Genomic DNA, 27,683 nt, shown 5'->3' on the forward strand with positions numbered 1-27,683 from the left:
TAGGAATATGCACTGTTGCCAAACACTTTTTGATGCTGCATCCACAAATGCAAGTTGAAATCGTACTTTACACTGTGGAAGCCATATGTCAGCAACTTTCCAAAATTCTTCTCTGGGCTCATCTGAAATGGACCTTACGCTCTGAATACACATTTCAGTTTGTATATGCAGGAAATAGGAAATTATGTATGAAAATAAATGACAGGTTTTCCAGGCCGAAGAGGACTAGAACAGTGCAGTTGTTATTAGTATGAAGTTTATATATAAATGGTATAGTGGTATACTAGAGGGTGACTTGCACATCTGTGAAGGCACCATTGACTGTAAAATATGTGATATTTTTCAGTGCCTTTTTCAGGGATGTCTATGCTTGTCAATAACACTACCAAGCAATTTCCTAAATGTGTTAAGAGCAGTCAAAGTGCAGTTGCCAGATGGGCCTGAGTGTCCCACTGAAAACCAGTGGTGCATCATTACATTCAACATACAACAAAAAATGCCCTAGACTGACTTTCAAAACTAGATCAATTGTCTTCAGTCCTCAAACAATTAAGTGCTGTTAGAAGGAAAGGTGATGGAGAAGCTTGTTGCAGGCATCAAATTTGGAATGAGTGAATATGTATAAAAAGTAATAAATACATGAACAATAGGATGTACTTTATGAACATTAAACTATTCTATGGCCCACCTCCTCCAGAACCTGCATACACACATGCCACTGGTGTGTCTACATGCATCCAAGACTGTATTTGCCCCTTGCATATCTTCTTCTATACATATGTGCTGTGTACGTCTATTTTATTTTTTTTATTTCTTGTAATTTAGGCAGCCTGTAGTTAAGTGCACACTGAATCTCACTGTATTTAAGAAAATGTAGTTTACAAATTACAAAAAGGTATTCAAACAAAACAGCCATAAAGGAACAATGGAAAGTACATTATGTTTGGATGTTCTGATCTTATTATTGAAATGCTGTTTTAATTAATGTGTGCATGTTGGTTTTCCATCACGTCTGAGGGTTTGAAGCAGCAGCAAAGTGTGTTCAGCCAGTTCCTGTACTGCTTTCTGATCTGAAATTACATGATAATCAGGTAGTTAAAAACACATCAACATAAATATTAATGTCAAAGTATTTTTATCCAATCCTTGATTTTCTTCCAAGCTGGAATTATAGGAAAGTCATGCAGACAACTTGGATATTTATGAATAAAAATTGGAATGAATACTGACCACTGCACAACAGAGTTAAAACACATAGAAGTGATGCATTTACTTTTTTACCCAGGACATACAATATGCACCTAAGCTGAGTGTGTTCATCTTCTGAGTAACCATTTATATTGTTAAAGAACTCCTCCCCATGGTGGTGGGTACTAGTAGACATGGACTTGGCAACTGATGCTCATGCACTCACACATCTAATCAACTTTTGCGACATTGCTGTCCACAGAGGCCAGTATCTGGCACTGCCACAATGCTGGTTAGTCCCAAATGAACCATGTTCAATTACCAAGTTGCTTAGAAAGGCTTTAAGAGTTTTGGATTTCAAAAAGCTCACAATATTCTCTCTGGATGTTGAACTCCATTGTGTATGGTAACGGTTTATTCTTATTATTTAAGTTGCCAATATTAATTATGTGGGAGTGAGGTGAGGTGCCAGTTCAAATGCTCCCTCTTCACCACTACAGTCTGGTACAGTGACTGCATTACTGCTGCCGCCTGTCCCAGCCTGTGGCTGATCTCAGGATCCCTCTTCCCATCACTCGTGAACAAGAGCCCGAGATACTTAAACTCCTCCACCTGGGGCAGGTCCTTTCCCCTTACCTGGAGTGGACATACCATCCTTTTCTGGGTTAAGACCATGGACTCAGAGGTGCTTACCCACATACCAACCACTTTACACTCAGCTGCAAACCGCTCCAGTGAGTGCTGGAGGCATCCATGTGATTCAGCCAAAAGAACATCATCTGCAAACAGCAGAGACACCACCCTCCGGCCTCCACACATAATGCCATCCTGACCCTGGCTATGCCCTGACATTCTGTCCATGAATATCATGAACAGGAGTGGAGACAGGGCACAACCCTGGTGGAGTCCAATGCTAACACTGAAAGAGTCTGACTTAAGGCCGAGTGTACGAACACAGCTCTCACTCCGGGAGTACAGAGATTGGATGGCCCAGAGGAGTAGCCCTGGCACCCCATACTCCTGGAGGACCTCCCACAAAATATCTTGGGGGACACGGTCATAAACCTTCTCCAAATTCACAAAACAGACCTTTGAGCCTGTGTGTGAGCCCCTTTCCATTCCCAAGCACCTTAGCTCAGTCCCTTACACACTATGAACCACCCACAAAGACCAGGTTGGTCTCCTAAATCATGATCCCTACAAGGCTCAATTATCTACCATTAAACCTCTCTGTTGCAAGCAATGAAAACAATACTGCAGGGGTGATTCAATCTTTAATTGATCAGGGAGTTATTGTATACACCATTTCACCCTATAATACTCCAGTTAGCCCCATGCGAAAGCCAGGAGAGTGAGATTGGTGCTTCACACCTATTGTCCCTGATGTGTGCATTCTGCTACACCCTAAGTCACAGCCTTTATCTGCTGTCACATTTAGAGGTAAAGAACACACGGACTAGGTTGCCACAGGGCTTTGTCGATTCGCCTGAAGTTTTCACCACAGCTGTGCGTGCTTCACTGTCTATTCTGTCACTCCCTGAATATTGTACTGTTTTACAATATGCTGATAACCTGTTGATCAAGACAAGATGAATCCATCTGCCCTGAGGGCTCTTTGTTGCTGCTACACCATCTGACCCAATGGGAAGTCTAGTTCCTTTTTTTTTTTTTTTTTTTTTTTTTTTTTTTCTGACAAGGGGCAAACAATGACTGTCACACAAAAAATTAAATCTCATCCACTCCTTCAATCCACCCATGGTGAAGAGGGGCATGCAATCCTTTCTAGGACTTATGAATTACTGTTGTGCACCCCAGCCAGCTCTTAATCTGACATGGTCCTGCGGAAATACTGTAAATCTGAAGTGTCCAAGCTTACCATCTGTGTTCAGAAATACATCAAGCCTTTCAGACTCTTAAGAGCTTGCACTGCTTTGTTCCAGACTACTGGACTATCAGTCCATTTAATTTCTATATACATGATCATGCTGGTGTTAACACAGCTGCATGGCCCTTGGTATGGCCCTGTGGTATACTTTAGGATGTTGTAGCTCAGAGATTGCCCAGTTGTCTAAGGGCTAAAAGCATCACTCTCTTTAATACTTTAACCCTATACACATCACATTAGGTACAAATGGTACGCAACACCCATTTGACACACCATATGGCTGCAAAGTAGAGATGTGGAAAATTGTTAGAAAAATCAGTATTATACTCTGTGATAATGATCATATCAGCATTATATTCTATGTTAATATTCAGTGTCATATCAATGTTGTATCCACTTACTAACCAACAGTATAATGATCTTTAATGCATCCCTATTCTAGCCGTACACTTTATTTCACCCCTGGCCTGCCAGTGCACTTCTACTTTGTTTCACTCCTTGGCCTCCTAGTACACTTCTCCTTCTTTGACTGATTAAGACAAGTACACCGATGAGACGCTATATTATGCTTAGGATATACTGAGACAGGGAGAGCTGAGGGGGGCCCCTTAGGGGAAGCATGGCATATGCGCTGGCTCATTACGATGTAATGGAAGGTGTCGGCTCATCTGGCAACTGGAAGTGGGGTATAAATCTAAGGCATGTAAATCTAACCACTAAAGGTACAAAAGCAAAATACACCAAGTATACTTTGAGCATTTACATCTAGACTATGTTCTGTGTGTAACTGCTCCCTTGCTGCAAGAATAAAGACTTCAGACATTGGTAATCTCAGGCTGATTATTTAAAATATTTTTTTCTGTCAAAAATGTTTTGACAAGAACTTCTAATCTCACAATCAGATCTTACCATGCCTGACTCTGAATTTTTAGAAAGTGATCATGACTGTGCTGATGAAATTACAGAGGATTCTGCTTGTTGTTCTGACATTCAAGCCACTCCCTTAGGGCATGGCCAGGAGGTTTGTCAATTGCTTATGCTTCAAATCATATGATTGTGTATATTTGGGTAGGTACTTCATGTGTGCACTTCTTAATTTAATTCTTGAAACTCACTCTGATCCATATTAATCCACTCAGGAAGCCAAAGTAATCACTATGTTGGTGTCGTGTAGTGATGTATCCTTTTTGAGCACATCAGTTTCCCATACTAAACGTTTAACCTGTACACCTTGTTCAGCAATAAGTGTTGTATTTTCATTCTAAATAACAATGCTCCTGCTACACTCACTCAGGCCTTAACTAAGCTGACCTTTTTTCTAATGAACTGAAGTTCAATGCAGGGGTCAATAATTTACTTATGCAAGTATCCAGAAAACTTACTTGCTTCTCTTCAAATGAAGAAACCTTGTTTATTGCCTTTTTCGGCAACTTCATGCGAGTATGATGGGGAAGACACCTGTGATGGATTTGTCATGCTGTGCACTGTTTTCAGCAGTTAGTTTGCCCTATCTTTCTAGCCTATATCAGGGTAAATTTTTAAGCGGAGAAGGCAAACATTTTAGATAAGAGAGCAAAATGGCAAAGATTTTGAAGGGATTTTTCCAGCCTGTGGCTCCTCCTGAGGCTTCTGAAGATATCGATACAGCAGGCCTGTCTGGCCCTGATGATTTGCAGTAAGCTTGCCAGCAGTAGAAGACATTGATGTAGATCAGCCTGCCTCTGTGAATGACAGTGCAGTACCAATACTGCCCTGTGCTCTGGGGAGCACCTGCAAGATGGAACTTTTCCTCACAGCATTGTCTGAGGGTGATGCAGACTTTTCCCTGCTGACTGATGATATCAATGCAGGGCCACCAGAGACCATGAACCTCAGTCTCTGATACTGACCCAGCACTTTCCAGTACTGACTACAGTGCCCTTTAACTGCAAAGCTGAAATGGTTTGCATCCCTGGTCCTTTGCCCTGACCTGATTCCTGTTCCCTCTGAGTCTTCTGCCCTGCCTGTAGCCTCCAAGTCTGCCTTACCAGCTGCCAAGTGCCCTTATCAGTCAGTATTGGTCCCCTGAAATTGTACCCCAAACTGCTACTGTGCTGGTTTCAAGAGTCCCTCTTCCTGCTCCCTGGGCAGCTACAGTCCCTGCATAGGCCTCCCAGCACACTGTTCCAGCGCATGTTCCACACCCAGCCTCCTGTTCAGTTAGCCATCAACATCTCTGTTCCTGTTTCAACCTTAGTTCATACCAGCCCCTGTTAATCTTCTTGCTGTAGTCCCTGTCACTGTCTGTTATGAAGCCCATTCATTTTATTGACCAGTCTTCAGCCCAGTCTTGTATTGTCTTCTGCCCAGTCTGGTGTTTTATCCCCATTGGTTCTTTTGTCCAGTCTTCACTCAATTCTGTCCATGTTCAATCATTTCATCAGTCTCTTATGTCCCATGTCCAGCCTCCTGTCTCATCCACCTTCTCAATCAACTGTCTGTTCCCTCAAGTCCCAAGTCCAGATGCCTGGTTAGCCTCCCTGTGACCTGTTCGCTCCCCATTCGGTCATCTGTCCAATCTTCTGTCTGCCCTCCAATCTACTCTCCTGTTCAGTACCTTATCCAATTCTGTAGTTCTGTTTCCGAACTCTCCTCTAGGCCAGCTCCTTTTGGTTCTGTTCTGAGCCTCAAGAGCTGCATGTTAGAGAGCGGCATGTCCGTACCATCCATGCCCTGTGTCTTTCTCTGTCTGCCTTTGTTTACCTACCCTCTTGTGTCTAGGCATGTGCTTCTCTTTTTTGCTTTACCTTTGTTTCCAAAGTTAGAACATGAAAATAAGATGTGTGCTGCTTGTGACCTTATTCGTTTGATTTGGCAAGATTCACTGTTCAGTGTTTTTACTAAGAGTGATTTATGATGAGAATGATATAGTTGGACCTCTAAATGCAGGAAATACATAATTATTCTGAATATTTAAATATTATAATAAGCCAGTGTGATAAACTTACTGGCCCTCAGAATACTCAATGCTTATTCACAACCATGCTTCCAAAAAAATAGATGTACATATTGTGTATTTAAGTTGATTGGAGAACCTGCTGGAAAGACAATCATTTCTGCAGCACCACTAATCAGGGCTTTGTGGTAAAGATAGCAGTCGAATGAATGACAAAACATTCAATATGATGAAACCAAGAATGAACTCTTTGGTCTGAACACAGAACATTTCCTCTGGAAAATACCAGGCATCTCTCATAACCTGACCAATCTCTATGGTGAACATGGTATCTTATTGAGCAGCAGAAACTAACAGTATAATGCTACTATAATCACCTGAATGGCTTGTCAGGATTGAGGAAAAATGATCAGACCAAAGGAGAGAGAAAAGTTGCCCAGTAGCATTCAGGACCCTGAAATAAGGCAATATTCACTTTCCAATATGACCATGATATGGAATACATGCAGCTAAAACAAATTCAAGAGTTGCTTTTGTACAAGGTCCATGAAAAAGTGAATGCTTGCCATAAACCTCCAGACCAGGTCCCACTTTGCTTCTTGTAGATGTCCTGCCATAGTTGCTCAACCGCCTCTGGCAGACTTGAACAACCCCACATATGACACCACTGTTATATTCCCCATGTAAGAGGTGGTACAAGGAACAATTCTGAAAATTGTGGTCTTTAATAGCTTACAACACATTTGGTGGCAGCTGAAGTATTGAAATCACCCCCTGAGCAGTGGGAGGAAACAATCCAACTTGAACTTTGCATGCATGGTACATCAGCAGTTAAATATAAGCTTGTTATGTAATGACAACTCATATACCATGTAGAGCAGAACACATAATTGATTTTGAAATGGACGTTTAAGTCTTTGTTTAGTTACTATTTTTTTTATGGATTTCTGTAGCATGTACTAATGGCATGGCAAGTGCTGTGGATTAGCACAAAGATGCAAAGACACTATTCATATTCATCTTTGATGAAGATGAATGAGGTTTAAAGCTACAGACTCTACCTCACTGAAGGGCTGGAAAGGAAAAGTAATTAATAAAAGTGAACAAAGACAGAAACACATTAAAACACATTTTCCTGGTAGTAGAAGATGACAGATCACTAAGTGAAAGTGGCATGTTTAGGATGAAATGCTAGTTGAATAAGATACAAGCAATGACTGACCTCTTGGTTGAGGACACAGTGGACCAGGAAGATGAAGGTGCCCTGCTGGGAGTTGAGGAACAGGAAGAGAATCCCCAACACCTTACTGCCATTTACGAAGAAACCCAGAATCCAGGGACAGCCGAGGATGACAATCTGGATCAAGGTTTTAAAAATAAGAATTCTAGGGATACAGAGAAAGAAAGGGAGAAGAAGGTGGATTATGCATGTTTATTTCATTTTTATTTTATATATCAGTGGGTTTATTATGGTTGGTGTACCACAGTGGACAACACCTCTGCCCTCCACATGACACTGAGCTTCAATTCCTCACTTGAGCAAGAACTCCACATTATACCAACAAGTGTCATTAAGTAAAACTCTTAGATATATTCATCTATCTCTGTAACTACATTAAACTGCAAGTTACTCCAAATAAGTGTCTGCAAATGTGATAAAAATAAATGGAAACTTTAACAAAAAAATTCAATGTGTCAATGTTATATTGTAACATACCTCATTTGTTTCATTTGGGAAAATTCACTGTTCAGTCCTGCCACAGTTTTTCTCAGAGTGATGATGATCATGATGAAGAAGATCAAGTTAAACTGCAAATGTAGGAAACAGTTACTCATTATTGCAAAACAATTCCTGCTGCATAATACAGTGATATATTATTTATATATATATATATATATAGCCCTCATAATACCTCAAATGCCTATTAACCTACCAAATAACTTCACATGATAAAAATTAAATTAACTAAGTTTTATTTAATCTACTTTGAATTAATGATTCTTTCAATCAATGTAGTTTTCTTCTAAAAAAGTTTAATCATGACCGTTAAACACTTAGTGTAGGTTTACGGTAGCAGAGAATCCCACATGACCCTGTCGCCTTGTCCCAGTAGGCCATGCCTGGTACACCCCCACCAAGAGGTGTCCAGGGGCATCTGGGTCAGATGCCCAAACCACCTCAGCTGGCTCCTCTCAATGTGGAGAAGTAGTGGTTCTACTCTGAGCTCCTCCCAGAGGACCAAGCTCCTCACCCTATCAAATAGTGTAGCCTGCCACCCTACAAAGAAAGCTCATTTCCGCCGCTTGTATTCGCGATCTCGTTCTTTCGGTCATTACCCACAGCTCATGACCATAGGTGAGGATCGGGATGTAGACCGACCGGTAAACAGAGAGCTTCGCCTTTTGGCACAGCTCCCTCTGCACCACTACAGTCTGGTCCAAAGACTGCAATACTGCTGCCACCTGTCCCAGCCTGTGGCCGATCTCACTTAACACTCAGTGAGCGCTGAAGGCAAACATGTGATCCAGCCAAAAAAACAACATCTACAAATAGCAGAGATGCCACCCACACCAGAGAGGCGTCCACACATACAGTAATGCCCTCCAGTCCTCCTTTTTTAAAAATAGGGACCACCACCCCAGTCTGCCAGTCCAAGGGTACTGTTAACAAGGTCCATGCAATATTGAAAAGGCATGTTTAATTCACATTGAGGCGACCCTCTCGTCCCCCTAGACAAACTTCAACTGCACAGCTGCCAACTAGGGACTCGTGAGTATTCCCATACCCACCCGGTGCCTCTCACCCTGTGCAACCCTTGAGTAGGAGAGGGATCAACCCCTATCCAGGAGTTTGGTTCCAGAGCCGACACTGTGGGTGGAGCCCAACTGGTTCGTACCTCTCAACCTCCTGCACAAGTTCTGACTACTTCTCCCCCAGTGCAGTTACATTCCACATACAAAGAACCAGTTTCTGCCACAGGGGCCAAGGCCTTCCTGCAATCTCCCACTGCCTATATGGCATTGCACCGCTCCCCCATGCTGGACCTTGTGGGTGGTGGGCTCATATGTATGAAGAGATTTCTTAGAACTTACTATAATAATAAAACATACAGGACCCAGAAAACTCCAGACAAAGTCCCTGTCTGTCTTAATCCAGCATCTGCACAAAGGAAGACAGAGAATGTCACATTGTTATCTGTAGTTATCTGATTATCATCTGTAGCACACATAAAAGGATTTGCTTCATAACATGTTCATCAGAAATTCTAGTAAAGAAATTACTAAATTAAATAAATTCTAATTAAGAAATTAAATTCTAACTAAGACAGTTAATGAAACTATGTTCTTACTGTTCACTGCCATATCCATCAGGAAACAGCCCAATAGACACGCCCACCACAATCAGAGGAATAACATATCCAATCACAATTAAACATTTCCAGCTGAGCACCTCCTTCTGCTTTGATTGGATCTTTTTGAGGTTCTTCACTGAGATCAAGAGAAGAACAGCTTCAAAGAACATCCACACAAAAGCAGAGAGAAAAAGGAAATGCAGAACACCTGCTAGCACTGCACACAGCTGCTGGAGAGAGAGAGAGACAGAGAATATATCAGAAAACACTGTTTTAATGTATGCATGCATGCATGCATGTTGTACTTTAGTATTCCTATTATATTTATCCACAGCTGATAAGGGAAAAAAGTATTTCTCACCGGATTAGTCTGCATGTACTGCAGGAATGTCTGTGTGAGAAGGAAGAGGAGGTGAGCCAGAAACAGGCTGATGCACAGGTTTATCAGTGGAGTGAGGTTAACTCTCATGTGTTGATGACAAAGGGCAAAGGTCAACAGAGACAAACTCAGGAAAAACAGCCCCACTGCCACAGCCACTGTATTGAGCAGCTCCAAGAGAGGGTCACTCTGGAAAATCAAGAGTAAATACTTAATTCTCATTTTTATTCTGATTGTAATGATGCAAAAAAAAAACACTTTAAAACAAAAGAAGAGGGAAAATATGTTTTGACCCACAATTGACTAATTAGAAATGTTTCTTAAAATCTGCTTTTAATATTTTTAAAATCTGCTTTTAAAACGTTTTCTGCTCTTATTTAGCCTTTGCATGGCAGGTAACAATACTGTGTTTACATCTATAAATTGATTTTGTTAAATATTTTTGTGTGCCACATATTTTATTTTTTTTTTAAAAAAAGCTGAAAAGGTCAGTATACTTTTACTCTGGATTGGTCATTTTATAGCTTTTCTCCTGAAATTATCATATGGCCTTCAACATTCTTTTGAAAACAATTTTAGCTCTTTCAGCTTCAATGCAAATAATTAAGTGTAGGAGAACTGCATACCTCCTTTAAAGCAGCCAGGTGTGACAATGGCAAAGAAAAACTCAAATCAAGAGGAAGTAACCTTGACAGGAGGCAAGAGTCCCATCCTCCTTTTGTCAACACCCAGATACAAAAACAAAACGTGACAAAACCAATAAGCAATTGTTTGATTTAATCTTGAATCTTGAAGTATGCAGTTGAAAGTATGTGTTGCCTTGTGTTCCCACAGTCTTGGGAAAAAAAAGGTGCTGCGCTGTCAGTGTCTTTTCGCTGGAGTGGTACCCTCAGTGGCAATCCATTACAATGATGTATTTAAAGTTGCATTAACTCCACACACTCCACACCAGGACTTGGTCCTGGAGCCAGGCCTGTTGATAGTGTTCCCACTCCACCCACAGTGTCGGCTCTGGAACCAAAGTCCTGGATATGGTTTGGTCTCTCTCCTACTCAGGAGTTGCACAGGGTGAGAGGTGCTGGCTGGTGGCCGTGCAATTGGAGTTTGTCCCAGTGGATGAGAGGGTTGCCTCAAAGTTAATTAAAATCGCAGAAAGGAAAACCGACCATTTTGTGTGCTTATGCACTGAACAACAGGTCACAATATTCAGCCTTCTTGGAGCGAGTGGGTAGGGTTCCAGAAGGGGCCCTGCCTGCAGATTCCTTAGTCTTGCTGGAAGACTTCAAAGCTCATACTGGCAATGACTGAGAGACCTGGAGAGGTATGATTGGGAAGGATGGCCTGCCCAATCTAAACTCAAATGGTGAATTGTTATTGGACTTCTGTGGCAGGGAAGGATTGTCCATAACAAAACACAAACAAGTTCAAACACAAGGATGTTCATAAATGTACATGGAGCTCCTTAGGTCAAAAGGTCAATGAATGACTTTGTTGTCATTTCATCTGACTTGGGACCATATATTCTGGACACTCAGGTTCCAATCACCATTGTGGTGAGTAGGATCAGATGACAGGGAAGGACTGTTTGTCAGACCCGGTAGGCCCAAATGAATAGTGAGGGTGTGTTGGGAACAACTGTGCCCCTGTTCAGAAGGATTTAACTCCCAACTCTAGGAGAGCTTTTCTCATGTTCTGGAGGAAGTGGGGCACAAAGTCTGAATGGACCCTATTCAAAACCTCAAACCCTGGAAATGTTTATGCAATGGTGCTGGAAAAGAGACTCTGATGAATAGTTGAATCTCAGATAGAGGAGGAACAATGCAGTTCAGTCTACATGAGTTTTTGGACTTGGAGATGGTTTGCCATCATGCTCCACAAGATATCTTGTGGGAGGTCCTCTGGGAGTATGGGATGTTAGAGCTGTTACTCTAGGGTATTCAGTGTCTGTACCCCCAGAATGACAGCTGTGTTTATATACTAGGCATTAAGTCAGGCTCTTTGTGTTATTGCTGGACTCCACCAAGGTTGTGCCTTGTTTCCACTCCTATTTGTGATATTCATGGGCAGGGTGTCAAGGCATAGCCGAGGTCAGGAGGACATTATGTGTGGAGGCCGGAGGGTGGCATCTCTGCTATTTGCAAATAATTGGTGGGTATAGGGATCAGCACCTCCAAGCCCAGAAAAGGATAGCATGCTCACTCCAGTTAAGGGCAATGGACCTGCCCCAGGTGGAAGAGTTTAAGTGTCATGTAAGTAGGTCTTACACAAGGGGAAATTAATTTTGTCCTTTCACAGATAGAAATAAAAGTGACAATATATCTCTAGTTTTCTTTCTAGTTTTATGGATACTCCCGGCCTTTTACAGACCTGCACAAAAAGTTTTATCCAAAGTAGGCAATTTGAAGGGGAGTCATTTAGGAAGTGTAGCCATGCTGTGCTGTTTCTTTCAGAGCCTATTAAGACTGGGTATCCTAAAAGGACTAGAAAACTTTATTGAAACACCCTTTCAGCTCCTGGCTTAACATCAATAAACAGCTTGGGAAAAATAAATAAATAAATAAAACGGCCAGTTCAGATCAGGTTCACAGTACTACATCCTTCCAGTTTAAGACATATGTTAGATCTATCTGTGCAATGTGCAGTCAGCATGGACACAAAACCTGGTTTTGTGAAATGGGTAGCAGAGGGGAATATTTAGCTCTCACATTGCCAGGGACTCTAAGGCTAGGTTCACACAAGGCAAAAGTGACCTATTTCCTATATAGACCTATTTTCTCAGAAAATCTATTTCTTTTGTTAGACTGTTACACTATCTTTTAAATCTGATCTATATGCAATAATAACCTGAACAGATCATGCTCCTACTTTGATATACATCAACAATACTTTATGCATCATGCTCAACCAGAGATATAAAATCAAAAAGGAATCAACAGTAACAGCCATTCCTGAAGGTTTCAGGTTTATCTTTGCCAACATCACAGGAGCTAATAAGTTCCGCATTCGAGCTTGCTGTAAAAAGGGCATGTTATTCGGTCATGGCTACTTTCCAGCAATGATGATAAAGAGGAAAATATGCTGGTAGCAGTGCCAGCGATGATCTCAACTTAAGCACCCCCCAACTCCCCCACCCCCTTGGTTATTGGAGGTTAAATGGGAATCTCATGCAGTTTGTTCTTAAGTTGCCCCACCCCCTATCGGAATTACTTCAATCCCTAAAATCTCCCTTATTCACTGATTGTGTTACGACCAGAACAATGAATAGGTGCTGCTGCTTACTTGCTGTACAGAATATACATTTTAAATCATTTTAGTCCTTGGCAGTAAGTAGGGTAAAATGGTTTTATGATAGAGTAAGTCACTGGGATGTTGTCAGTTCAGCTTTTTTAAGAGTAAAAAATGCTAGCAATTATTATAAGTTTCTTAAACGCAGCCAATCATGCATGTTTTTAAATCTTCAATTATTCTTACATCTGAGGCTTGGTCTGGGTTGGTCTGCATGATGAGAGCAAAGGTTGACAGGTGAACACAGGAACACACAGAGTGGCTGCTGTTGGTCTGGAGAAGGGAGCACCCATCTTCAACCCATACAGTGTTATTCCAGTATACACAGGAAAGTGTACCATTAGGATCAATTTCCTAGGAAAAAAGAGAGAGGCTGTGGTAATCATATTGTGCAGTATAAAAAGACGATTCTGTATTGCTAATTTACATACAGTGCTCTGAAAAAGCATTTGACCCTTCCCAGTTTCTTCTATTTTGACACATTTCTCACACTTGAATGGCTCAGATAATTAAACTGCATTTAATATTTAGACAAAGTTAGCCCAAGTAAACACTAAAGGCTTTTAAATGACCATTCCATTTATTAAAGGAAAACATGTTTAGCTCTACCTGGGTATTGTGCCCTTAGCTACTAAATCAATTAACCAAACTCAACTAGCCACACCCAGGCATGATTAACAGCAGATCTGCTGAATCTAAATGTCACTTAAAGAGAACCTGTCTGGTAATGTAAAGCAGACTAAAAGGTCTTTTGAGCGGCACATGATGCCACGTTCAAGAGATTCAAATACAGATGTGAAAAATATGTTATTGAAATCTACCAGTCTGGAAAAGGTTATAAAACCACAATGAAGCACAGTGAGAGCCATGACCCACAAATGAAGAAAATTTGGAACAGTGGTCAACCTTTCCAGAAGTGGCCAGCCTAGTAAAACTAAAACAACAGCACATCAACTCATCCAGGAGATCACAAAAGAGCCCAAATTATCTTAAAGAGCTGCCTCAGTTAAGGTCAATGTACACAAGTCTACAATAACATGATGACTTCACCATTGAGATGCTTTTAAATAGGCAGTTTATGCTTAAAAACCCTCCAGTGTAGCCAAATTAAAACAATTCTGCAAAGAAAAATATTGGCCAGGAACATGAAACCATGACAGAATCCTCAGCACAGCACAGACATCATGGACTGGTGGTGGGGCAGTAGCAACGTTCTTGTAGGGACTGTCTGTCATGGGCAGGGCAGATCAGATGTCCTCTGATGCAAGGAAGACTGTAGTGTCTTCCTCAGTCACAGGCAGGACATGCAGCAATGTCAATAGGTGTGAGTAGGACTGCAGCAACATTCTCAACCATAGAGAGAGCTGCTGCAACCTCTTCAGGAACAGAGATGGGAGCAGCTCTGTCTTTAGCCATGGGAACAGATAGAAACGCCTATCCATTCAGCCGTGAGAAGTGAGATGGGAGCTACAGGCAGGCAGAGAGTCAATACCTCAGCATTTCTGATCATAAAGTGAACTGACCAGCCACTCACAATGTAAATTTACCAAGACTCTTTCTCTCTGAGAAAAGCCACATTAGTGCCAAAAACAAAACCAGCATTTCACAGGGTGTTAAACAGCACACAGTCAGTATTTACTATCAGCCTCAGAGAAAGTGGGTCTTTTAGACTCCTCACAGTATTTTATGCTTTAAGAGGGAAAAGTTCACAAGATCAGTGACCACCTCTTTGATCTTGTGTGCTACCTAGCTGTTACATCTTTATAGTACATTACTTCAGCCACTTTTTAATGCCAAAATAAGGTGGTCAGCTGCATAAAACATCATTAAATAAGCTTATTATAAAATAATGGATTTTCAGCCCTGCGATGGACTGGCGACCTGTCCAGGGTGTATCCTGCCTTCCGCCCGAAGACTGCTGGGATAGGCTCCAGCATTCCCCCGCGACCCTGACGGAGAAGCGGCTTAGAAAATGGATGGATGGATGGATGGATGGATTTTCAGCAGATGATCTGCTGTGGTGACCCATAAAGGGAGCAGCCGAAAGCAAGCAAGCAAAATTTATTTATACAGCGCTTTTTACAACGGGTGTTGTCACAAAGCAGCTTTACAAAACAATCAGTATTACAGAGAGAAGAGAAAGAAAATCCGGGTCCGAGCCCCCATGATCGTCACCAGCGGCGACGGTGGCAAGGAAAAACTTCCTAAAAGAGGAAGAAACCTTGAGAGGAACCAAGACTCAGAAGGGGAACCCATCCTTCTTTGGTTGACACCGGACAGCAAACATTATTAGTATGAAGTATTATAGTAAAGTGGGAAAGAGAAGATCTGAGGGTGAGGACTGCACAGCGCTGTACAGCAAGAAGCTCAGTGGTGGTCAAACCGGTCCAGAAGGCTGGTGAGCAGCGGCATCAATTAAGGCAGAAGAGGCAACAGCATCAGACGCACAGGATGGGCAGCTGATCAGCTCGGCAGAGAAAGGAAAGAAAAAACACAGAGTTAGTTCTGTAAAGAGTGGCTGACCACAGATTACAGTAAAACAGAGCAGCAGAGACTCCAGTAGGTCTAGACCTGACAGGGAAGACTAGTCACCAAACGCTTGACTGTACAAGTAAGTTTTTAGCCTAGACTTAAAGACTGAGGAAGAAGAAGATTATAAAATAATGGATTTTAAATTAGGATTTAAATATATGAAACTCACCTCGATGTGTTCCAGGGTGAAGTTGACTGGTCTTGGGAGCTGCATGTTGGTGGTTTTGGGCAGTGTTGCTGACACCACAATGGACATCATGGTTTTCACTGTGTTGTTAGTTGTGTTAAAGAAATTGGGTTTCAACATGCTCGCCATGTTAGAGAAGCTCATGAAAGCTGCAGCAGCTGATCCTGAAGCACAGCAACAAAACTATATTATGATGAAAAAGAAGTGTCTACTCAAAAAAAAAAAAAAAAAAAATCCATAAAAGAACTGTAATGAAACACAAACATCATTAAACACAATGATCTCTATCAAACAACCACCACCTTCCTCCCTTATAACTTTTTTAAACAAGCCTCAAACTGTTCTTTTCATGAAAAGGAGACCAGTATTTCTGCCTGTTGTTACTTACAACGTTTGACATGTGCAAAATTTCTGAATATCAGAGTGTTCAGCATGTCCACGTCCACCAAGGCTGATTCTAGACCCTTTTAGGGGGGGCGCAACCCCCATGTATTTAATCATAGCCCTCCTCATTTTCCAAATGTCTGTGATCAACTATCCCGCACTTTTATTACCATGCTACGAAAAACATTCAGCAAACCATCCTTTGAATTCTCTTCATTTTGTGACTTCTTGAATTGAACTGTACTGAAGGTTCTACCCAAAGCATTCCATAACCCACTATTGCTCAGTCTGAATGACGATGAGGGGCAGGGACGAGTTGGATGCCTCACAAGATAGCTGGCTAGCTAAGATCCCAATAGATCAGGCTTGCACAATTCGTCCTGGAAGGCCAGTGTCCTGCTGAATTAGACTTTTCCTTCTCAAACACACCTCATCACACTCATTTTTTAATTGCCAGATTTAGTGGGTGTGCTTGAAAGGAGGGGTGCACAGCTCTGCAGGAGTTGTAGGGGTTTTCAAATGTTGAATGACATTTGTAGTCTTTACTTATTCAGAACATCCTGAGAGCACACCACTGTGTGGCTAGATTACTTATTGTGGTGTCAGCAGAAAAAGAAACACAGAGGAAGCCGTGATCTGCTGCAAGAAAGGCTCTTTTCTGAACTTACCAGCCAAAACAGGCACACACAGAACACAGACCTCAAGGGGGAGCCACACACTTCACCCCGATGGTGACCCTCACACACACAAAACCCACAACTTTCAGACTTAAGCCTTATCCCATTTCTTATTTTTAAGCCTTACCCCTTGTTTTCAAGTATCACCTTACCCCTAGGAACTGAGTTGCCTCAGGTAGTGGTTCAAATCTTCCCCTACAAAATGAGACCATCAAATAAAAAGAGAACATTTCTTTAAGAGGCTACTAGTAGAGGACCCTGCCAGTCTGCAGTGATAGCAGAGAAGGGTAAAGTCCAGCAACCTCACTGCTGGGCTTTAGTTAGATCCCTAATTCTTCAGTGATATGAAGCTTAAGTCAGCTATTTCTCAGCTTCTAGTTCAAATTTTCCTCCCTTAAATGGAGCAGCAGTTACATTCTGGAGCTTCAGTCATCGGAACTGCTGGATTTAAGAGAGAATTTAGCTAGCTAGCTAGCTACTGAGATATCAGCAAAGTATTATCTATTTTTATACTTATGACATTATGAAGAAAAGGACCATAATATATTAAAGCAACATTAAGCTAAGATAATACAATGCTTATCAGAATGGAGGGTTAAGGGGTAAGTGGTAGGGGCAAGGGGTGAAATGGAATTTATGGCCTAAATAAATTATTTACACTTAAATTAACAGAAATCAATGTAAATAGTGGGTTTTTTGGAGGGTGCATGCGTACCATGAGACTACGCATCAGGCCATCTGTCCAGGAACACCTCCAGAGTCTCTCAGTGCCAGCAAACTAGGCAGTTTGTTTCATTTGTAATGGTTTCTTTTACAGTGACTCTTTTATTCTTGCGTACCATACAGGTCACCCCTCTACAAAGGTGTGACAAAGGACTGCTGTTCGCACAGCCTTAAGTAGAGGGATCCACAGGTGTGTCAGGTTGTGCCTAAACAGCCCGAGGGCTTCTGGGAATGGAGTTCCCTGAAGTTATGGCACTTTGCTGCCCTCTGCTTGTGGCCGGTGGCACAGGCTGGGCATCTTGCCACTGCTGCCCTCTGCTGGTAGCCAGATTAGGCTAAAACAAATTTTTGAAAAATAACATTTTCTGCAAACATTGATGCCAGTTACTTTATTTAAGTCTTGATATCCTTCCAGTAGAATTTAATTCACTTGTTATACCATAATTGACTCATTAGATCTGATAAGGTAGGTCAGTGACTCCCATTAGGAATTGGGGGCTGATGACAATTTCAGAGGTAAAATTCTCAAAATCTTCAAACTTTGTGCTAATATTCCTTTAAGCAATAGGCTAGAGATTTGGTGGGGGGGTGGGGTAATTTATGGAAAGAAAGTCTATCAAAACAAAGTATTTCCACCTCAGTTAAAAACAAAAAAAAAGAAAAATAAGGGCGAGCTGTTCAAATCGAGGCAAGATCTGGAACACCATGGAAATTGTCAGATAGAATTACTTATATGCCAAAGAGCGGAAATAAAAGTAGCTGGCACGAGGGTGTTTCCTGCCTTCCATCCGATGACTGTTCGTCACACATCCAGCAAACTCCTGAACGGACTTCATTTCCCCGAGTTCAATGGGAGCTCATGTGACTGCAGCCTCAATTGGAGTCGGACTCGCACATGAATTCCATTACCCAGGATTCTATGGGAACTCCTGTGAACTCTGACTCATGTCTGCGCTCCTATCAGCGCTCGCAATCCCCGGAATTCCAACTGGGTTCACCTGTTTTAGATGGTCATATGACTAATAGATTTAGTATATAAGAACTACTGCGCGTCATCTTCTGACCGCCTTTATTACGTTTCTGACCATTGCTTTCTTTACCCTTTGACGACTTTGTGTTTGCTCCCTTTTTGCGCTTTTGCTCGTCTCTTTTGATCTGTGTTTTTAACTTTTGCCCTGTTCCTCAATTACGATTCTGTTTTGCCCTTGTTGCTGATTAAACTTCCCTGGTCCTTTCATCTGCTAGTGTCTGGATTCTGTTGATAGCTTCTAGCACTCCTTGCAGTAATGCAGTAATGTGTGTAACTTGGTTAGGAAAACAGTTTAGAGGAGAAGTTTAGTTCCATCATATATTTTAGTGAAGGACTCAATGTAGATATACTAGGTTTTTGGTGGTAAAATACAGGGCTTTCTAGAGTAGAGCTCTGAAAATGGTTAAGATACTCACACCTATCAAATCACTTTTTTGTTTTTCACACATGTGTGTTGTGTAACTTCTGCCCATAATAGCATGCATATTTTCTCACATAGCCTAAGATCTATGCACAGGACTGCATATAATGAATAAGAATATGAATAAATGCACTTTTCATGTCTTTCATATCTTAAAGTGACCTATTACTTAGGACATTTTGCCAATAATTTGTCACTGTGGGATTAAGAAGTAAAGTGTTTCAGTAAGGAGATCTGTGAAAGCATGTAAAGATTGCTACTATACCATCATTATTCTTTGAAATCTGGATGAGGTCAATGTCCATCTGAGTGCTGCTTATCCTCAGTTGAGGGATTTCATTCAAGGAAGCTTTTGGTCCAACTGCAAAGACTTGAATATCTGAGAACCATAACCCATAATCATAAACCATATGCTCACATAGCTATGCCATGCTAGTGTTTTGGATGTTAAGTCAAATCAAGACGATTCCTTTGTACAAATCTTTTGCAACAAAAGGCACAAATAGTTTAATCTTTGAAATCTGTTTAAAACAGAGATTTTGTCTCATTACATTTGGACAAACTAGTTTTCGCTTCTGGGTCATGGTGAAAGACCCAGTGGTGGAAACAGTGGGTATAATTCAGTCGCTAAATAATGTGCATATGTAATCATTTACCTAAGCCATTGCGAGAGATGTTAACAGAGTCGGTGGTCTCTGTTGGCTTCACCAGTGTAGACACCAGTTTCTCAGTCCTGTTCAGCACTGTGTTCCCATAAGATGCCATTTTCTCTGGACTCGCTGTTTCAACCTTCAGAAGCTGCTCTTGGGTGTTCAGCACCATGTCTAAATACTTCACTACAACCTGATCAATAATCAGAGAGAAGTTTACAAACATTAGCGTACTGCATACAGAACACAGTGTATCTATTTTATCACATTGTATAAAGTGGCTTGTCAGCTCTACTTAAAAAAAAACATACTTAATGTGGTAAGAAGTAAATTAACTAGTTTTATTGAACCTAAATAGATACTTTGAAAGAATAATTCTAACCACATGAAGTAACTTTTAAAGTAGATCTGATGAGCCATTTTATACAGTGTATTTGTTTATTGCAGAACGTACTTGTGGTGGGAGCACTTGAGCAGTGATGTTCTCAAGTTGGTTAAACAGATCCTCTCCACATTTTGGTGTGAAATTGTCCTGAAACAAAAAGTCAGTTAAAATAATCTATTTTTGAAGAAATCGTAATTAACAGACAATGTGTAATCCAAGTGTCACAAACCTTGCATTCTGTAGATACGGTAATATTTGGCACTGAAAGAATAAATAGTTAGAGAACAGGTTTTAAAGTCAGAGGTTTTGTTATGCTGGTAGAAATAAGACAATATGTAGTGGCTGTTTATACGCACAGTGGTAGTTATAATTGTCAGTACATTAATAATTGAAATGTATATCAGATATTAGAACCGTCTAATATGAATAACTCCCTAATAACCTCTTTAATCAAGTGTCGTGTTTTTTGACCAAATAGGCTGAGATTTTACTAAAAATCTAAAGAATTCAAGTGTGTTGGTGAAATAGGAAAAAAAAAAAACTTAACACCAACAAAACTAACGTTGGTGATGTCCCTGACTTATTTTTGGATTTTTCTTCACAGCTCTCACAATGTTTTTCATCAGCTGTTTTCCCAACATGTTCAATGCCTGGTTTATTTCAATTCACATGATTCAAAGTTGTCAGATGGAGAAACATGAAGAAATGTTACATCAACCCAATTAATGTCTTTCAGTTTAATTCTGTTTGCGAGAAGTGTGGTGACTCGGCATAGTTCATTCATGTACAACCAATTGCAATTTTTACTTATAATTAATTACATTTGAATCATATGCAGTTGGCACCCCATCATTTTTGGCACCCTTAGTAAAGTTAAGAAGAAAAAAAAAATCATAGAAATTGTCTTTGTGGATAATTGATCAGTTCAATCTCACACTAAAAATATGATACAAAGCCTTTAAATTAAGTAAACTTAGTCTAAGAAGGTAAAAAGCCAAATTCCCTTAGTCATTCATCAAAATGAGAAGATAAGAGAATACAAAAAATGGAATATTATGTTTGATATGAGATCTTGACTTTCGAATATAATATACAATGGCTAAAAACATCTTCATGCATGAAAATGTCCATGTCCATTGTATTGTAATTAAACAACCAGAGCAATAGGAAACCTGCCTGGAGAATTGAAGTGTATTTTGTCCCTGTGCACAGTAAAGACACACATTGACAAACTGACATTGATATAATTTATCTTCTGCAAAGCTGGAAATTTTCAGAAGATACATTTTGGGGTAACAAAGTTCTCAAAACTATAATAAGATGTGGCCTCCATGCCAACATATTACTTGGAAGGCGTACCAGATGACACCCTTTCCTTTCACAACCATGGTACAGATGATATCATAATATATTGTATTATATTGTTTCATAAGGTATATATTACATTATCACAAGTATACGCTGTACTTTGTCAGTGCAGCTATTCATTATTATTATTATTATTACTATTATTATTGTTATACTACTACTACTACTATAACTACTACTACTACTACTAGTAGCCAGTTAATCTAGTGAAATAATATGAAATTTAAATGTACCTGGTGTCTCAGCAGCAGGAGTTAAAAGAATAATGTCTGAAACAAGACAAACCAATGTCAAAATACACTCAAAAAGAGGGACAATTCCATTAAAACATAGTAGCATGTCTGAAGAATATACAGTGCTTGCAAGGCAAGAAAATGATAGCTTCTATTGAGTGTACAAATGAATGAACGAATTAATTCATCCTACATACATCCATACTTTTGTGTTCTACTACACCTTTACAGTAACATTGACATTTACACCTGAGTTCTACCACATATGCACCCTGTCATATACAGTCACACATCCCCACCTGTATATATTTACACACACACACACACACCATCCATATATAAGCTAGCAAGATAAAAATAAAATGACAAAATAAAAAAGAAGAGTAAGAAATAGGTGAGTAAGTCAGAGCATCAACTTTCTCAACAATGCTTATAATTTCCTTACAGAAAGCAGCAAATTTGAGAGAACATTATAATTTTAGCTTTAGTTTCCTGATATTTATATCCAGATGCCTTCCTGGAGCTTATTTACATCTGGACATCATTTTAGAACACCTGGGCAACACGAAACACCCGTCAGTCCCATTCCATTTTGGCTCACTTGAAAAATGAGTGGGTTCAAACTGAAGGTGTCATGTTCTGAATTATCTAGCACTTTTAAAAATGTTAATATCAAGAAAAAAAAAAAGCATTTCATGTTTGTCTTTGGATCTGAAACCTAAAGCCAATACATATCTAGTGTGAAAACTGTAGGAGTTCTGAGTAAAATAATTCAGCTCAACCCACTTAACCTACAAACTTTGTTCAAACTTAATTTTACAGATAAATTCAGCACAAAATGTGCTTTTCATTTCAGTCCTTTTATCTATTTTTACTGAATTTATTTCTTTCCGTTTCTTCTTTTGTTGTTGTTGTTGTTGTTGTTGTTGTTGTTGTTGTTGTTGTTGCTTTGTTTTGTTTTTTTTCTCCACTAGATGGCACACTAGACCAAAACTGAAAATATCTAATAGTTGAGATACTTTCTGTTCCTATGACATGAACTCTTAGGGCTGCACTATACTGAAGTAAACACTTGTGAACACTTGTGTTCACAAGCAGCACTGCTCACATCCTCATCTGCATCCCTTTTGTATATTTTGTTAAAATGATTCAGTAAATCCAGTAGAGGGGCAGATCAGGGCTGAAACATCCCGCCTCAGAATGAATGCAGGATGTGAGGAGAAGCCATTCTACACTCTCAAGTCTGAAGCTATTTTATGGAATCTCTTAACATCCGTCAAAGGATGACCGAAGAAATTTTGCCTTTTAAGTTCAGCAAATTTCTGGCCCATTTACAGTTCTTTTGATACTGTTGATAACTAAATTTCACTGTCCCTGATAAATAAATGAGTAAATAAGTAAAAATCAAAAGGAGGTAAGTCACTGCCCCTAATGCCTTGTTTCTCTCTCTTTTCATATTTTCATCCAATCTTTCACTTAAACCTTGAAATTCTGTATTTTCTTGCCTTATGCATACCATGTCCTTTAGGAAAAGTACATCTGGGTTATCTTTTTTTTTTTTTTTTTTTTGGTACATTTTTTCATCATCATCATTGAATGCAATTATTTTGCCAGAGATCAAAGGAATACAAAAGAGGGGGTTATAATTTTGAAATGGAATCCTAATAAAGCACTTTAAACACCATGTAAAGCTCAAGATGGTACCTGCACAGTAAGCTAAATAGCAGTAGTTTGGGCCGACAAACTCATAGATGTAGTAGTTTCCTGGACATGCTTTGACGCGAATTGGGTAGGATCTGTAGAAACAGCAGTCACTTCCTGAACTCCCACAGACTCCACGAGTGATTATTCCATCCTCTATCTGAGGGTGAGATCCATTCAGCCACAGTCCAACATCAGTACCACATCTGGATCGATTAACACAGCTCTCTGGCATACGGACACTCATCCCCTTATACAGCAGACGATACCAGCCAGTCCAATAGAAGTTACTGTCACAGTTGGACCCTCCAGTCTCATTAGTGCCTCTCCAGGGTTGATCCAGAAAATTGTAGCTGTTGCACGGATCATAACTTGGAGTATTAAAAGCAACTGTAATGAAAACAGATGGACATGTTAAAATGCTGAAAAAAATATGTAGTTTGTGTGTGTAAAAAAAAAAAAAAAAAAAAAAAAAAAAAAAAAAAAAAATTATATATATATATATATATATATATATATATATATATATATATATATATATAATGAACATTGGTCTATATGTGGAATGAACATTGATATATATATATATATATATATTGAATGAACTTCATCATATATCAGCCACTCTCAGGTCACTCTGTCCAAGGGATCACTGTGTATACATAATGGTCACTTTATCAGAATTCCCTTCTTTAAATCTCCACTTGGAGTTTGTTAATGCCCATTTATTGATGCAGTTTTCATTGGCCATTCTCAACTCTTCAACAGCGACTTTCATTCAGTGAATAGGAATGTTCACTACATATATATCAACGTTCAGTTCATATACAATGTTCATTGCATATATGTCAAAGTTCATTCCATATATATATATATATATATGCACACATACACACAATGTATTTTTAATAAAGAACCAGTTAACAGTGAAACCCCTAATCTGCTGTAGTATATGGGTGACATTCATGTGGCAAATTTGCCTTGGTTATTTTATGAAATTAAGGCCACTTTTGATATGCTGATGACTCCAATAGTTACACATAAATAAATAAGAAAATGATGTGATAGGACTCATTTCATTATAGTTGCATGGTTATATATCAGATATATGGAACTGGTGTTGGAGCGGATTATAAAGAGGGTGAACTCTGAAAAGATCACTGATCACTGATTTTCTATCAGCTATCAGTCAAGTCTTCAGTTCAGCAGCACACCAGATATAAATTGTGAAACTCCTGATATAGATATTAGAATCTAGAACCAGTTGTCACTGGGTTGGCACACTGTGGAATTAGACCTCTGCATTTAACCCATCCGTGCAGTGAAACACCCACATACATGCACACTAGTGAGCACACACACTAGGGGGCAGTGAGCACACTTGCCCGGAGCAGTCCTATCCATGGCGCCTGGGTAGCAGTTGGGGGTTAGGTGCCTTGCTCAAGGGTACTTCAGTCATGGACTGTCAGCCGAGGGGATCGAACCGGCAACCTTCCGGTCACAGGGCTGTTTCCCTGTTTGACTTATTTACAGTGACTGAAGAGGAATAAAATCCACTAGAACAGAGCTCTCTGTGGTTAACCTCTAAACACATCTAAGCACATATAATGACACTGTCTGCTCAAAGGTGATGTGTAATTAGCTGTTTAGGGGAATTATTAGTTTCCTTTTTCATCATGATGCTAAAAAAAGTTAGCAAATAGTCGTTGAGCCATTCAAATCGTCGCTTACTTAAAATGGTTAAATACATGAAGTATGACTTGCTCACTGGCTGTGCAGTAACTAGTATTAATAACTGCTTAGCAAGGGTTTCTAGTGTTTGTTCAGTTCAGCCATGAAATTAAATAGCTGATCAAACTGGCTGAGAGAACTGATGGCTTTTTCATTCCTCCTCTTCGTACACTGAGTGCAGGGCATTTAATTGGACTTCTCTTTTAGTTTCACTCAGCGGTCATCCTTTCTGGAAATAACTCCTACATGATTTTAATGAAATGCATTGTGTTAAATTCAAGAGAAATGCAACATGGAAGCATTTTCTCTCGCAGTCTCATGTACCAGTCTTATGTACCCTACTGTGTGTGTGTGTGTGTGTGTGTGTGTGTGTGTGTGTGTGTGTGGACCTCTGATTTTTCTCATTGCACATCTATATCATTAGCTTTTTTTTTATTGTTACACATTTTACACATTTCCATATTTCTCATTGATATTTTCTTAATTTTAAAGTTCCAAAAGCATCCTTAAAACAGATTTAACAGGGTCTAGTATACTTTTATTAATTTGATGTTTTTAGTAGTTATTTAATGAAATGTGATGTAATGTGTATATAGAAATAATAGTGTATATCAAGGAGGATGAAAACCATCACTTCAAGATTATTATTATTTTTTTACTACTACTACTACATAATAATAATAATAATAATAATAATAATCATAATAATCATAATAATCACAGTGCAGTGTCTTGGACTGATGTTCTAGCACAAGCTTAAGGAGATGTGTAATTATACCTGCACAGTATGTGGGCATTGGAAGTGACACAGCTGGCTTGACGAGTCTGTAGACGTAGTAATTTCCCGGACAGGCTTTGACTTGGATTGGGTTTGATTTGTAGGAAATGTATTGAGGATTTGATCCATAGACGTCTCGGGTGACGACGCCGTCCTTCAGGAGTGGATGAGGTCCTTCAAGCAAAAGTGAAGAGTACCCACCACAGGACACGTAACCTGAATAAAACACCCTTTCAGGCATCTGAGCACTTCTTCCCTGAAGATACAGCCGATACCAGCCGTTCCATTCCACAACCGTATCATCATAACCACTGAAGCCAGTGGAGACTGATCTCCAGGCATTATCAAGAACACTGGAGACGTTGCAGGGGTCAGAACTGATGTTTATTGATGTGGCTGCTGTAAAAACAGAACAACATTTTTCTATGAGGAAGCCTAACTATACTATATAACCTTTAACAACTGTGAAACTAAAGGTGGGCAATATAACCTTGAATTTATTTCATGATTTCCAATATCTGGACAATATTGATATAAAAAATTATAAAATAATAATAATCTACACAAACATTTTTAATGCTTTTTCAGTTAAAAGTACTTTTTTATTTAATTTTGAAATTAGGTTCATTAGAAACATCATTTGTTTCGTTTTTTAGGGTTAGGGTAGTTTAATTCACTGTTTATGGGCCCATGACAGTGTTCATGTTAATACTTTCAGAGTGATTGCTCTGTATTCTTTGATCTCATCAAGTATTACACGAGAAAACTCATTTCTGTAATGTTGGAAAAATTAGATTAGTAGTACAGAGTACTGATGCAGGGCTGCCGATAACAGTGATTTTTCTTTCATATATTTCCGATTACTGTTTTAGACGTAATTTATTTCAGCTAAAGCTTAGATTAATCTCATATTTCTATTGTTGGAATGATTTAAATTGACCACAAAACACTTCTCAGTATATCTTACATCTTTCCTACATCTGTCAGCAGTACACAATCTGCATCAAAACTTTATTTTTTCTAGATTTTAACTTTGTTTTTAATGATAGATATTCTCAAATACAGATTTTTCCAAATATACTATATTATTATTTTTAGTATTATTCATTGGTGGCAGTTCAGTTTTAGACAGTATCAAATAAAATCATATGGAAGTTTAATGTACCTGTTGTCTGCGCAGCAGGAGTTGCACTAGTAATGTCTAAAACAAGACAAGCAAAATAGAAACAGTCAACAAAATAAGACCATTGCATTAAAGCAGAGAAGCACAAATACAATGATTAAAAGTCAAGAGAGTAAACGGGTGAAGGCTTGAGTGAAAGAAAGAAAGAAAGAAAAAGAAAAATGTCCTACCCAAACTGTTACTACTGCTATGAAAAATATTTGATTAAAGAATAGAAAAATTCAAATATTACAAAAATGTAAAAAGTAAACCAATAAATAAAAATAATGAATTAATTAATTAAAAGAAAATAATAAACAGACAAGCATTGTAGTAAAATCTAGACAGAGTTCCATCCATCCATCATTGTTGACTGCTAGTCCAGACAGGGTCACAGTAGCAGTTGGGAGAGCAGAGAATCCCAGATGACCCTGTCCGGCCGCAACTTCCTCCAGCTCATTCCCGGGGACCCCAAGCAGCTCCCAGGCCAACTTGGAGACATAATCCCTCCAGCGGGTCCTAGGACGGCCCCGGGGTCTTGTCCCGTTAGGCCGTGCCTGGAACACCCCCACCGGGATTTTTCGCCTTTTGGCTCATCTCCCTCTTCACCACTACAGTCCGGTACAGTGACCGCATTACTGCTGCCGCCTGTCCCAGCCTACGGCTGATCTCACGATCACTCTTCCCATCACTCAT

The 27,683-nt window shown here is 39.7% G+C and overlaps 1 protein-coding gene across 1 annotated transcript; it reads right to left on the bottom strand.

Annotated features, from left to right (window-relative positions):
- LOC108443869 (adhesion G protein-coupled receptor E3-like) lies at positions 1-27,683 on the bottom strand. The gene is made up of 16 exons (XM_037543302.1): positions 27,650-27,683; positions 25,826-26,224; positions 23,320-23,706; positions 21,616-21,651; positions 20,244-20,275; positions 20,084-20,161; positions 19,636-19,822; positions 19,245-19,358; positions 15,727-15,908; positions 13,212-13,379; positions 9,723-9,929; positions 9,359-9,588; positions 9,102-9,168; positions 7,726-7,817; positions 7,231-7,393; positions 1-1,070 (listed from the first exon to the last, which is right to left on the bottom strand). Exons 1-16 carry the CDS (start codon positions 27,681-27,683, stop codon positions 978-980), a joined length of 2,469 nt encoding a protein of 822 aa, XP_037399199.1. The 3' UTR covers positions 1-977.

This window comes from Pygocentrus nattereri, chromosome 12 (assembly GCF_015220715.1).
Source record: "Pygocentrus nattereri isolate fPygNat1 chromosome 12, fPygNat1.pri, whole genome shotgun sequence".
NCBI lineage: Eukaryota > Metazoa > Chordata > Actinopteri > Characiformes > Serrasalmidae > Pygocentrus > Pygocentrus nattereri.